Source organism: Micromys minutus (genome assembly GCF_963924665.1).
Source record: "Micromys minutus genome assembly, chromosome: 23".
Taxonomy (NCBI): domain Eukaryota; kingdom Metazoa; phylum Chordata; class Mammalia; order Rodentia; family Muridae; genus Micromys; species Micromys minutus.
The window spans coordinates 41,061,601-41,076,313 of NC_137958.1; the positions used below are offsets into that span (position 1 = coordinate 41,061,601).

Below are 14,713 nucleotides of genomic sequence, written 5' to 3' on the forward strand. Positions count from 1 at the left end.
AAAATTAAATAAAACATGGTTTTAGTCCATGTTACTAATTCACCCACAAGGCCCTTGACTTGCTCCGTAAAGATTATTCAGTGACTGTGGAAGAAGGGATTAGGTACAGCAGCCATTGGCCTGTAATTTTAGATCACTGTGTGGGACAGTCAGGTGCTCAATGTGAGCACATTTTTATGGTACCCGATGTGTTACGCAGAGCTGCTGCATGCTGGCCAAGAGATGGTAATGCAGATACATGGGAAAAAGGTGACCATACATAGTCGGCTCTAAGCCTGGAATATCAGAAGGATAGGCTCCTACTTTTTCTTAAAGTCCCCGTAAACTATTACCTAGGGGACACTTGGGAGAGGGAAAAAAAAAAGAGTACCTGTGTGTGTAGTTCTAAAAGCCATTAGTACATCCGTGTGATGCTTTCTGACCTAAAGAAACCCTTAATTCCACATGTAATTGAATAGTTGTTTTGTCTTCTTTTGTATATTAGAAATGAAAAGTCTGTTTTATCTAATAATAAAACGATCCACAAATCATGTTACAAAACAGAATCAAAAAAGAAAGCAAATGAAACATTCCACGTAAAGCGGCTCCTCTGTTACACAGTTTTAAAGTGTTAAAAGACTAACATGACGTACAGAAAACCAGAACATTCTGTGGAAGCTACACTACAGAAATTCCATGCAAAAGCAGCTGTTTACATGGTGCAGCTGTAGCTTCAGAGGGAACGCAATTAGGCAAAGGATGTATGTCTAATTCCCAGCCAAGAGGTAGCTCTTTGACCTGCAGATATAGTCTCTGTAATAAGAAGCTAAGTAACTGTAAAATACACAAAAATCACATTTGAGGTCCACATGGCTCTGTGATACGAATCACCTCGTTGCCCAACATTGGCTTCCTCATTGCAGTATCTCCAACCGAGAGACAAGGGGTGCTTGAGATGGATTAGTGCCGTATGGTCTTCCCTCAGTTCTTGTAAAACAACGATTTTAGATGTTTCACGCTTTTATTCTGATCATATATAAACAATGCAGATGACTTGGGAGCTTCCCACGAGGGAGTTTTCGGCTGTAACATAGACGATTGTTCCTCGTTCTCCTCATGTGCACGTTCATGGATGTGTGTTTACCTCACTGTACAGTGGAGTAGAACCCACACTGAATGGTGGGCTGGGACACACCTCCCTTAGTCCAGCACTTGCATAGTGTGCATAATGCCCTGGGTTTGATCCACAGCCCTACCTGAATCACCCAGGATCACGGCACTTGGGAGGTGGAGAGAGAAGGGTCAGGAATTCAGGCCCAGCCTAATATTGTTTCCAAGACAAAACAAAAGGCAGAATGCTGCAGGGAAGGAAAGTGTTAAAGTTCATGGCACAGGTATGATCAGAGGTAAATGATGACTAACCTTGTGACCGGACAGAAGCTAATTGACTACAAGTTATATTCATGATGTGGAGTCATCATCCTTTTTTCAAAAGCCATCTTCATTTTATTCAAATCCTTAATTACTTTGAGCATGACTTTAGTTCACCACTCTCTAGAAATCGTGGGTGTTAATAGTCACGTGTGTCGGTGTTGTAGGCGTGACGTAACCCCTGCCATGGTCGTAGGAGGTTGCCGCTTCAGAGCGAGGAAAACAATCTCACAGACTTCCTTCTAACTATTTTGGTAAAATCTACTAAAATTTAACTGGAAACAAACACGGTGCTTTGGGATCTGCCGTCAGAACTTCCGCACCTCGGGGACATGCACTTCCACAGGGTCACCAGCCATTGCTCAGCACACGCCGTGTGTAGGTCCCTGTTGGCTACAGCGTCTCACAAAGATGTCACTGTCTCTTTCATGTCCTCTCTGAGCAGGTGTGTCAAGGGTGCCACAACGCCATCGACCCGGAAGTGCAGCGAGTGACGTACAACAACTTCAGCTGGCACGCGTCCACAGAGTGCTTCCTGTGCTCCTGCTGCAGCAAGTGTCTGATTGGCCAGAAGTTCATGCCTGTCGAAGGGATGGTTTTCTGTTCCGTGGAGTGTAAGAAGATGATGTCCTGACAGAACATCGGGCAGCACTGAGCCATAGCTGTCTGCAGCGGCCCGCATTTCATGATAAACTGCAGTTAAAAAAATAATAAAAGAAAAAAAAAACTACATAACAAATCAGAAGATTCTGTCCAATATTTTTCTCTTTTTAACCTTATGAATTTTGTCTCTCTTAATTTTAAATGACTGCTTTAAGCACATGATTTACAAAAAAAAAAAAAGAGTGAAGAATTGTAGCTTTATTTCTACACATTAAGCCTTTGAGTTGGAAGCTTGAATTTAATCAGGCCTTATAACTGCGTACCCCCTAGTGCCAAATTTATATATAAAACCACTTAAAATTGGTGTCCTGGGAGAACTGAACGTTTTTGACTTCTGTGCTTATTCCACGTGCTGCCTGGCGTGACGCTGTGCACTCGGCCTGCCTCGTTGAACAGTTTGATGACGTGATGACGTCAGCTCAGTGAACTCCTGGCAGACAGCGCGGTCCACAATGGGAGTTCGGATACCTAAGCCTTTGCATCCCCTGTTGAGGCAGAGGGCCCTCTCTCACACTTATTTTACCTCCCAGGGTTCTCTTTTGTCATCCAGTGACCTCCATCTGTGGCCTTGAATATTTTATATGTATGCAGTTGGAACAATATGTGCACTTTGCTCTTAGAGATTTTTTTCTTTTTCTTTTTGTGCAGAACATAAACGTAGGACGTACATTTACCTTTTTTTTTTTTTTGAAACCCAAAGAATATATATATATACCCAGGGAATTATAACTTGTGCTGATGTCACCTTTCTGCCATGCTTTGACTCAATTTTGTGCATGATTTACAGTGTTAAAGATGGATAATACTCTCCTCTGCTACCTCTGAGCTTGCTGTAGACACAAAGGCTGTCTTCTTTGCCTGTGCACTCCTACCCTTGCGTGTTTTAAATGTTTTCCCTTATATGCTTTCATACATAACTATGCACTATAAATATTAAATGGAATGACTTATATGTTATTGAAAATAAAGTCTCTTGCACGTTAATAATTGTCTTTCTACATCCTTTTTTGTGAGTGGGGGGGGGGAATCCTTCTGCAGTTAAGTATAGCGTACAGCAGGGGGCGCTGTCTCCAAGAGTAAAACTATCCCTGACAAAAGTCAAGCTGCTGCTGCTGGGGCAGACCCATTGGATTTCTTATTGCAAAGAGTGGGTTTCATAAAGATTTAAACCAGGACTTCTTAGTAATTCTTAGGCCATGCAGGAGGCTCGTTCTGTTAGTAAAACTTTAAAAGAAGAGTCAAGTGTTGCATTTTTAGTTTTGGGAGAAATTTCCTTATCTTTTTTCCCCCTCACTTGGTAGCCCAGACTAGCCTACCCCAAACTCTCAGTTCTGCATCAACCTCCCAAGTGAGATTTCAAGGGTGCCCCATTATTCCTGGCTACAGATAGGACCTTATAAATTTTCCTAGTCTGGTAGAGCATGGATTTGACAACCACATCATTGCAAGTTAACACTAGGACAGAGTGTAGAGCCATTGCTGGCACTTAGGGCAAGACCGGAGATGTCCTTTTTCTCCACAAAAGCCACCACCCTGGGTGTTAAAAGACATGACAGTGGTCTTTGCTTTTCCTGTACCCGAACAGCAGTGGGAACTCAAGGGCAGAGGGTTCCATGAGGAAAAAGAATGGGGACACTTCCTGGGGTCCAGGAAGTCCACCGGAAGATGCTGACTTGGCATCAGCTTCTGCACACGATTCATGAGAGACGCTTAATGCCTCGTTGATTGTGAACTCCTCTATGGAGGCTGCACGTACACGGCTCATCTCGAAACAGAATCTTAGATGTTCTGTTTATGAAGATACAAAAATGATTTTGAAATTGATGGTTTTCCTTTTTATTCAGTTTTATTTAAGCAATTCAAGTTGCCCAGGTAACTTGTTGGCCTTCACATTTGAGACATACATTTTATCATTTTTTTTCTTTGTTTTTAGCTTTTTATTGCTTATGAATTTCACACCATGCACCCAACCCCCTCTTCATCCCTTCATACCATCTGTACCTCCAGTCCGGGGGGGGGGGCGGTCTTCCCCATCCTTGCAACCTCTCCCTCAAAAGAAAACAAAAATAAAAAGTAATTAAAAATATTAAATGCCCAAATAAAAACAAAACAAAACAATAAGTCAAACAAACAAACAAACAAACAAACAAAAAAACCCAAAATCTCACTGTGGAACAAAATCTCACAGTGACACATTGTGACACTAACACCTTTTGCCCAAACATCTTTACTTCCAAATGTTCATTGCAATGAGTCTGGTTGGAGGCCTCTTCGGCTACACTCTCTGTACTGGATCCTCACTGGGCCTCTCTCAGATGTCCTGTTGCTGCTGTGTCATGGAGGTCCGGCAGCTTGGAACCTGCAGGATTGACCCCTTTACACACTCCAGCAGTACATAGATGGGGTAGATGTTGAGATAGGCCTACTCAAAGCCCTGGATCTGAGCCTGGGTTCGAGTGGGTTGGTGTCTTTCTGTTTATTTTCAAACAAGGTGTTGCAGATTGTCTCTTTTTAATAAGCCATGGCTGTACCAGTGACTGGTCTTTAAGCAGAGATTTCCAAACTGACTCAAGTGTTTGAGATGAATTTCACCAAAGGCAAGAGACTCAGGGTTGAGTCATTCTTAAGCAATTTGTAACACGTTGTGTTTGAGCTCTTCCAACATCACTATGGTAACCAAAGAGACACTACCACCCAAGAACAGTTTTAAGTCCTTGTTTCAAAATGACCTGGCCTATCTGAACTTGTCTTCTGAGCTTGTCTGCAACTCCTTAGAAGACTTAAGACGGTCCCTGGCTGCATAAAAACAATCACCTGGTAGGCATTTCTTCCCTGCCACTCTCTGCCTTTCCTGATCCCTGGTAACTGATCAGTGTTAACTCTAGGCTTCGCTGACTGCTTCCATGTATGAAAAGGCCTACTTCCTAGTGTTGTGTAGATAGAGGTTTTAGCACAGGACCTGGCAGGAACTGTGGTTTGATTAATAGGGTGTTTTGTTTTCCCATATAATCACTGGTGCCTCAATCACCGTGGCTAATTATTCCGTCCTTTCATGGGAGGCACGCCACTGTAGATTCTATTTAATCTGATAATATATTTTGAAATAATCAAAACAAAATGCCATTAACCTTTATGGTTGTTTTGAACGGCATTTTAAATGACATTTGTAAAGGCTGCTATTGGTCTTTCTTCAGTGCAGCTTTCCCCAGGATATCTTGCCCTTCACCCAGTAACAAAAGTACCTTCTGCCCAGTTACCATTGCTGGTGTCAGCCACTGTGGCACGTAGACATGTTGGAGTCAATTCTGCATAAATAGTGTCTCACTGAGAACTGGGATACCTTGGTATGGTCCAAAAGAAATCTGGGTTTGGGAGTCAAAACAGACACCTGGGAAAGTCCCTCGGAATCTCCTTTCCAGTTACATCTGGATGGGAAGGAAGGCAGAGGTATTGGATTTTAGGAAGACGGGAAAATCGGCACAGGTGTTGTATGAAAATCCATGTGTTTGATGAGGTCCTCACACCACCACCACCACAACAACAACAAGGAGAAAAAAGCATGAGCCAGGAACTGACAATATCAAAGAATGTGGAGAAATTTTCTGAAGTTAAACAGAAAATGGAAAATCACATGTACACAAAGAACCCACATCCCTGGATTCTGTGGGGGGTTTAATCACAGAACCCATCAAAGATTTTAGCTTGAAGTATCTCCACGTCTGTTTCCTGTACTTATCAAATGCTTAAGTAGCTTTGTCTAATGACTTTGCCTTTCACTGGGAGCGTGCCATTGGAACTGTTATTTAACATGATGATTAATTTTTAAACATTCAAAACAAAATGGAAATGAGATATCAGAAAAGAAATCGGGGGTAAATTCTGATACGCTGTATCATGCTTAAAAAAATGGTGAATCTCAAAAATCGAAAGGAATTGGTACAAATAAGAGAGACTGTATGAAGAAGGCATCTTCTATGTGTGTCTCAGGCACTGTAACCAACCTGCCGACGTGGCCGGGTCTGTGGGGGACAGGCAGAATGGGAGGGGGCACCAGAGACTCTGAGATATATCTAGGAGTTCAATTCAGCCATGAAATGAAGAGGCTTTGGTTATAAGGGAGTCTCCAGTTCACAGCAGTTAGGTTTCGGTACACAGAGGCAGAGTTCACTAAGAGAGGGGTCAGATGGGGAGTCTAACGGAACCGAATGGGCGTCGGGTTTCCAAATGAGCCTGAAGACACTGGATGCCTGGGAATAAAAGGGCTGTGTGGCGTGCTGAAGTTCAGCCTTTGGAGTTTCCTAGAAGGTGAGCAATCAGGAATCCCTGAGCAGGAACTGAACACAACTAAGTTTCCGTAGACATGGATGGGACAGCCAGCTCACAAGAGCTGTTTCTGTCCACTGTGCTGTCTTTCATGCTGCGTCCATGCTAGGATTTGTCACTTCTTTGTCACCCTTCCCTAACTGACACCAGTGTACATGATAAGGGAGAAAGGAAATAAATATCTTACACTCTAGACAGGAGGCAAAAATTGTTTCCAGATTTCCCCAGCAGACTTAACTACCCTTCTATCTCATTGGCTACAAATAAGTCACGTGCCTATCCCATCAAAGGGAGAAATAGAGTGTCAATGACTGACTTAGCCTCTCATAATTTATACTCGGAGGGCTAGGTCTGCAGTCAGACATCACAGAAGTCGTTTTCTGAACCAGGGAGAGGGGAAAAGGCTGTTGCATTTACAACTCACCTACGTGACTACAGTAGTTGTTCCGACTGATTCTCCCATCCAGGTGTGTTCTCATGCTCCTGACGTTGGGGGGTTGTGTTGGCTTGTGGGATGACACAGCATCATTCGGAAATGTAACACTTAGGCAAGAATTCACCTATATAGACAGCAAATATAGGACCTCAGAATAGAAGACAATGGGACATCTTCAAGGTGGCTGGTTTCTGAGCGTGGCTTGCTCTTCCCACCATTCCTTCTCCTTCTCCTTCTCCTTCTCCTTCTCCTTCTCCTTCTCCTTCTCCTTCCCCTTCCCCTTCCCCTTCCCCTTCCCCTTCCCCTTCCCCTTCTCCTTCTCCTTCTCCTTCTTCTTCTCCTTCTTCTTCTTTGTCTCATTCCATGTCCAAGCCACAGCTTCTGAGCCACAGGCCATTGTCCTCTTGCCACAGCATAGTGCCCATGAAATGGCTATCTTGAAATACTTATTTGCATAGTCTGTGATACCATCTCCACCACCAAGTCCAGCACTTCATCTCAGAACTAGCCTGCAAACCCAAAATGTGTCTCTGGGCTTCCTGTCTACACTCTCACTCTTGACACAAACCAATGGTTCTCTAGTCAGAGTGTGTCTCACAGTCGCCTGGAGGACTTCGGAAATTACTGGAACCCGTTTCTCTCACCCTCTCTGATTCAATGAATCTTGGGTATGGCCCAAGGATTTCCATTATTACAAGTTTCCGGGAGAAGCTGGTGCCCTTGATCTACAGTTTCGGAGCTCTTGTTCTGATCCATTCCTTACTCTTTTGCCATTGCACAGGATAGAAATAGCATTTCTAGGCCACTACTTAGAGCATCGAATACTAATGCAGCCTCCTCCTACCTTCCATTACAGTCAGTGCCATCTACATCCTTACGTCTCCATGACTTTTTTAACTTGGCACTTTTGGAAGGTTCTTCCATGACACTGCTTCATTCATCCCGTTTGGGATAGCTCTTATGTGCTCACCGAGACCTTGATCTACACCAAGCACTGTTTTTTCTTTCGCTTTATTCTGTTTTGATTTGATTTTTGTTTTAATATCGAGGGCCTGCTTGAGCAAAGAGACATAAATCGGGTATTGAAACGAACAAGCAATCAATTCCAATCCTCAGCAGACATAAAGACACAGTGATGGACACTGAGGTTTCTCAATGCTTACCATGGGAGGGCATCCATAATCCGCAGTTTATAGCTTCTCTTACACCTTTAAGCCAGAGTTTAAAAATAAACTACTTCCACTTAATTGCAAGTGATAAGCTTTGAAAGTGAGACTTTCAAAGCCTTCATTCTAGGCAAGTTAGTGAGTCCTGCCAGCTCTGTCTAGCAAATATATACCACACACGCACACCTCCCTTTTTGAACTATGTGCTGCCACTGAGTCTGAAGTGGGGACTGAGGAGAGAAGTTGGCAGGCACCGCAGCACCACTGTAGAATATGGGACATCATTTCTGAACGTGGCTTCCATGTTACATTCTATATTCACCAATGGGCCCTGCATCCAGCATTTGACATCATCACAAAATACTCTTTTCAATTTGGGATAGTATCTTCATTTCTTATTATTATGGGATTTTCATGTGCAAATATTATTTGTACTTTGGTCATTTTTGATTTGTGCCACTGTCTCCCCTCTGTCTTCTTTCACTGGTCCTCTCCCTCTCCCTTCTGTCTCCCCATCTTATATACATATATCTACATGCATATGTTACTAAATGTAGATTCACCATAAGCTGGAAATAGTGGGATATTTTGTCATTCTTTCTCCCTTTGGGCCTTTGCTTCTCTGTCTCATCTTTTTGTCTCATCAACATCTCTCCCTCCATCCCCTCTCTCTCATAGGCACACCACACCACACACACACACACACACACATACCACACAAACACACACACACATACCACACACACACCACACACACACACACCACACACACATACCACACACACACACACACACAACACACACACACATACCACACACATACACACACACACAACACACACACACATACCACACACATACCACACACACCACACACCACACACACACACACACACACCACAAATACACACACACACCACACACACATACCACACACACACCCACACCACACACACACACATACACACACACACACACACACACCACACACACATACCACACACCACACACACACACCACAAATACACACACACATACACACACACACACACACACACACACACACCACACACACACACACACATTCGTTTTGAATATAAGAACAGTGACATTTATCTTTCTGTGTACATATTTACTTAACATGATAATCTCCAGTCCCACCGAGTTTTCCACCAATGACGTAACTTAATCCCTAAAGTAGCCATAGGGCACAAGTGTGAAATCATCACCACTCGGGATGAATGAAGTGGTTCTTCTGTCCATCCGAATGGAAGCACAAAGCACCAGCTCTGCTGTCAGGGAAGATGCTTCTGTGCAGTATGTGCGCTGCAGGAGGATAAAGATCTACCTGGAAGCCTGAAGATGCCTCTTGTTTCCTATGAGATGAAACTACTACTTGGCCATTCACAAGATTTCCTTGGACCACTCTACAAGCCTTGTTAGAAGATGTATACATTTTGATGGAGAATGAGTTAATAGTATTAGAGTGTCCCTTGTGTATGCCTGTGTGCATGTTTGCTCGTGTGTGTGTTGCATGAGTATAGGTTGATGCCTGTGACTGTGCTTGTTTGTGTGTATCTGCATGTATGTGTATGCTCATGCGTGTGTGTGACTGTCTGTATGCATACACATGTGTATATGTGCCTGTATGTTTGTGTATGTGCTTGTGCCAGTGTGTGCATGTTTACATTGGCACAGGTGTGTGTGTGCTTATGAGAGAGGGAGGATGAGAGAGAAAAGAGGAAAGGGGAGGAGAGGAGAGGGAAGGGGAGAGGAGAAGATTTGGAGCATACTTTTCCTGTAAAACCAATTTAGACTGACACTTTTCTAAACTAAGTTCACTTTAAGTCTTTCTTTCCTTTTTTCTTTTTTTAATTGCATATTTTATTTACTTACATTTTAAATGCTATCCCCTTTCCAGGTTTCCCCTCCAAAAACATCCTATCCTATACCCTCTCCCCCTGCTTTTATGAGGGTGCTTTCCAATACATCCACCCACTCCCTCCCACCTCCCCACCCTGGCATTCCTCTACATGGGGATTTCGGGGTATCAAGCCTTCAAAGGACCAAAAACTTCTCCCCCTGTCAATGTCTGATAAGGCCATCCTCTGCTACATAATGTGGCTGGAGCCACGGGTCCCTCCATGTGTACTCTTTGGTTGGTGGTTTAGTCCCTGCAGTCACCAAACCTAGGCACTATTGCTGATGGCAAGAACTGCATGCTGACAGGAGTCTGATATGGCTGTCTCTGGAGAGGCTCTGCCAGAGCCCGATAAATATGAGGTGGATGCTCACAACCAACCATTAGACTGAGAACGGGGTCTCTAATGGAGAAGCTAAAGAAAGGACTGAAGGAGCTGAAGGGGTTTGCAACCCCATAGGAAGAACAACAATATCAACCAACCAGATTCCCCCAGAGCTCCCAGAGTCTTTGTTTGCTTCCTAAAACCGTCTCAACATACTTTTGAGCAGAATCTTTAGTGCAGTGGTTCTAAGCCTTCCTAAAACTGAGACCCTTTAATACAGTTTTTCATGTTGTGGTGACTCCCAACCATAAAATTGTTTCATTGCTACTTTATAACTGTAATGTGCTATAGTTATAAACTGATATAAATATATGATGTGCAGGATATCTTATATGTGAACTCTGAGAAAGCGTCCTGTGAACCCCCTCATGGGGTCATGACAAAGAGATCGAGAATAAGTGCTCCGGACTCCTTCAGCTGATCACTAAGTCATTTCGTCATACCCAGAGTAACTGAGGATAATGGCCGTTTGGCCATCATTCGGCCTCAGCCATGCCTGTAGATGAAAGGACTAGTATTGGGACAGTGGTAACCAGGCCCCAGGGCTTGAACCCTGTTCACAAGGCCACACTGGCTTGCGGACCCTTCTTCCCTTTCGAGGCCACCATAGATGATCTCCATGTTTGCACAGCATATCAGGAGCGGGCTTTGCTTACTTGCCTCTCAAATGATTTCATCAAACAAGAACCTCATCCTGGAGGGAGGGCCACTCCTTAAAGGATTGCTCCATGTGGGTTTGTATGAGAGGGAGACCAGCAGCAACAGCAGCACCACTTGCTACAGACAGAACTCTTTTTGTTCCTAACAGAACTCCTCCGATTATGAGCTGAAAGCAAGATCCCCTCAGTCGAGGTGCCAACGAAAATAAACTCGCATTATGAAGTGTTTCTAACAAATGTTTTAGAGATTGCAAAGGGGCAGCTCTCTAAATTCTTTGCAAAGAATCTGCAAGCAGCCCGTCTGGACAACAGGCTAGCCCTGTAGACACTACTTCTGGCTTCCTTCTGAAAGTAAGCAATGCCTGCCCTTTTCTCATTTATCAGTTGTGCAACGATACCAACTCTTTTTTTCTAGGACTGAAGGATCCAAATGTTTTTATAGGTCTCTGATTTTGAAATATATGAAATTTTATTGTAATTTTGGCACCCTGTAGCAGAATTTCAAAGTGGAATCAAAGGTTTATCTTTATAAAGTTTATAATCATTCCAGAAAGCTCAAGATGTTGGGCGGTGCTTGGAGACTTAAAAACAGTAATAAAAGGTTACCATGAGGAATTCAAAGCTGCCTTGTATGGTAATGCTGATTCTAGCCGTCACATACTTCAGCATCCCAAATCCAACTGTGATTGGAGTGTTGGCGCTGTACTACGGTTCTGCAGTGAATTTAATCGGCTCGACACTTATGTACAAAGAGGTTCAGAAGGGTAACAATGCCTCAAATTTTAAAGAAAGAGAAAGGGAGAAAATGTAAAAAGGAAAATAGGAACAATAGAGACAGAGAAACACACACATACATATACACTCACACACACACACACACACACACTCACACTCGAGCACACACACACACACATGCACACATGCACGCACAGTGCTGCTGCACCTTGTCTTGCAACTGTAAACTGTATTCCCTCCTCCCCCAACCTGCAGCGAGTCCCTGCCAGGTCCAAACACGCTGAAAATCTGTGATTCTTCAGACCTTGGTATCTCAAGCTCTTGAGTTGTTGGCAGTCAGTAAAAGGGGTTTCCTTATGAGTCACAGTTGGCAAGGAGATTGAATGATATACCCTAGTCCTGTGCCATACTCTATATGGAAAGCATTTCAAAAAAGACAAATCTAAAGGTTAGATCAACAGTTGATTTCAAAGAATAGAGGGCAATATAAAAAAGAAAAGCTATGTGCTGGGAAAGTTTACTCCTCAAACGTGGTCTGGAGACAGGAACAGGAACTGAGCTGCACATGGTAAAGCCCTAAGGCTTCTGATTAGGAAATAGCCCAGTTTTGACCTCTAGATGACCTAGAACAGTTTAGCGGTGAGAGGAAGGGGAAGACGTGCCTTGAGAACACATAGGTACCATACACAAAGCTTTTTGCCAGTTCTCTTAAACAAATATGAAGGTTAAAAGAAACACAGCTTTAACTGTAAGAAAGCAATGACTCTTGCATAAGGGCTGCTCATCAAAGCCACAGACAGACCTGAGAACATCGCTCACTGCCATGTTCTTTGCAGATTTACATGAAGCTGAAAAGCTTGAGTTTGGCAAGGCTGAAAGGACAGTTGGAAGACTAGGTTGGGACATGCAAGTCTAGAAAAGCCAGTGTGAATGGCACAGAAAGTCTGAATTTGATTCTGTTTTCAGATTCGTAGCACTAAAAGGTTGTTTAACAGAGAGTAGAGTTGAATGGGGTATAAATCATGAAGCAACAAAGTCATCAAAATAACACCATTGGTACTGAGACAAACTGTTTCCTATATGGTGTATTGACAAGTCTGTAACACTACCATACACCATAAGGAATGGTGTGCAAGTCTAACACTCACCTGGAAACATTCTGAAAATAATTTCATGGGTTATGCTCTCAAATCTACCAATGTCATGAAGGTCTAGGAAGGTCCAAGAAATAGGAAAACAGTAGTGATTCTCATAGCATCCTACACCTGCATCCCACACCTGCATCCCATACCTGCATGCCTTACCTGCATCCCACACCTGCATTCTACACCTGCATCCCACATCTGCATTCTACACCTGCATCCCACATCTGCATTCTACACCTGCATCCCACACCTACATCCCACACCTGCATTCTACACCCGAATCCCACATCTGCATTCTACAACTGTATCCCACATCTGCATTCTACACCTGCATCCTATACCTGCATCCTACACTTGCATCCCACACCTGCATCGCATACCTTCATCCTACATCTGCAACATATACACCACAGTACAAATTGAAGATTATAGGAGTATTGTCTTGATTTTATATTATGATTATTTTATTGTGTTAATTTATCTTTGAAAAGTAGCAATAAATTTGTTAACCAATGAATGAATCACAAAACCTGTAAATTCTCTCAAACAGAATAGAAATTTGTACTGTATACACATACTACATATTTTATATGCCCAACTTTAGAAAAATAATAATAAGGCAAATATGGTATGTTAAAAAATGAGATGTTAAAATTTACTTAATACTAGGCTTTGTGGCCAGGCCTTTGATACCAGCACTGGGGAGGCAAAAGTGCATGGATTAAACACATTGATTTACTCCAAGTCACCAGTTGGAATTAATCACATTAAGGAAATCGATCAACAATCAATGAAAAAAATTAAAGAAAGAAATAAAAGAACTTTCCCTTGGCATCACCTAACCAAGAGAAAGTCTAGATTTGAATTCTTTACTTTGTGTTACCTGTGTCTTATGTTTTCTTTCTGTCTTTAATGAGTCTGAATCTGTACCCACCTGAAGAATGTTCATTGTGAATCTTTCTGTGGCCTCTGTGTGTCTGTCTCTGTGGCTGTCTCTATATGTCTATGTGTACCTGTCCCTATTGATGGTTCTCTATGGAACAGTATAGAAACATTACATGGTAAAGGAATAGTGTCCTTTCAGAAATGTTTAGTAGAGTTTTACTCAAGATTAAATCACTGGTTTCAACTGACCTAGAAGAATTACAAGTACCATTATTTATCTACTAGTATATATATACATGTTGTGGTCAACATTTATAGTGGATATTTATTTTAGAACATTGCTTTCAACCTCTGTATTTGCTGCATTTATCAAATGATACACATGTATTTTTCTGAGTCAGGGGCATGGGAGACCAATATAAGATGACATCTACATATTGGCTTAGGTTTCAAAAGTTGATTACATGTGGAATCCAAAGAAAATGGGCTTGGTTGCTGCACTGTTTCTTTCAAGTCTGGTTAGTCAAGCAGGCTGAGTGCAAAGGAGATTATCAGTCTGAAGTCTTAAGTGACCTCGGGAACGTTGTGAACTCTAGCTGTGAGATGGAGCAGAGGTTCCAGTCTCTTAGGATGTGAGCTATTTTCATACTGTTGGATCTCCATGGAGAGGTGCTCTCTAGGTTCAGAGCCAGCCAGGGCTATACACGAGACTCTGGCTCACAATACAAAAGTGACAATTTTTTGATGGAAGTTGTATGGAAATTTTAATTGTCTACTTGTTTAATATTTTGCAATTTTTCTACATATTTTTAAATTTCCTTTAGAAAGAATTTTGAAAGTGTCTGAACAACCCCACTGTCACATTGTAGGTACTTGTCTTTTTTAAAAACATGTATGTATGTATGTATGTTTATATGTATGTATGTATGTATTTGTGCATGTCTGTGATGTGCATTACATACATGGAAGTGTCTGTGTAAGGCAA

The 14,713-nt window shown here is 42.5% G+C and overlaps 1 protein-coding gene across 2 annotated transcripts in view; it reads left to right on the plus strand.

Moving 5' to 3' along the window:
• Positions 1–2,161, plus strand: part of TES (testin LIM domain protein) — a 34,355-nt gene extending 32,194 nt beyond the window's left edge. For both annotated transcript variants that reach the window (XM_080936261.1, XM_080936260.1), the window contains exon 7: positions 1,856–2,161. In XM_080936261.1, coding sequence (XP_080792387.1) covers positions 1,856–2,044 — 189 coding nt within the window. In that variant the 3' untranslated portion in view covers positions 2,045–2,161. The remainder of the gene's footprint in view (positions 1–1,855) is intronic.
• Positions 2,162–14,713: the final 12,552 nt, after the last annotated feature.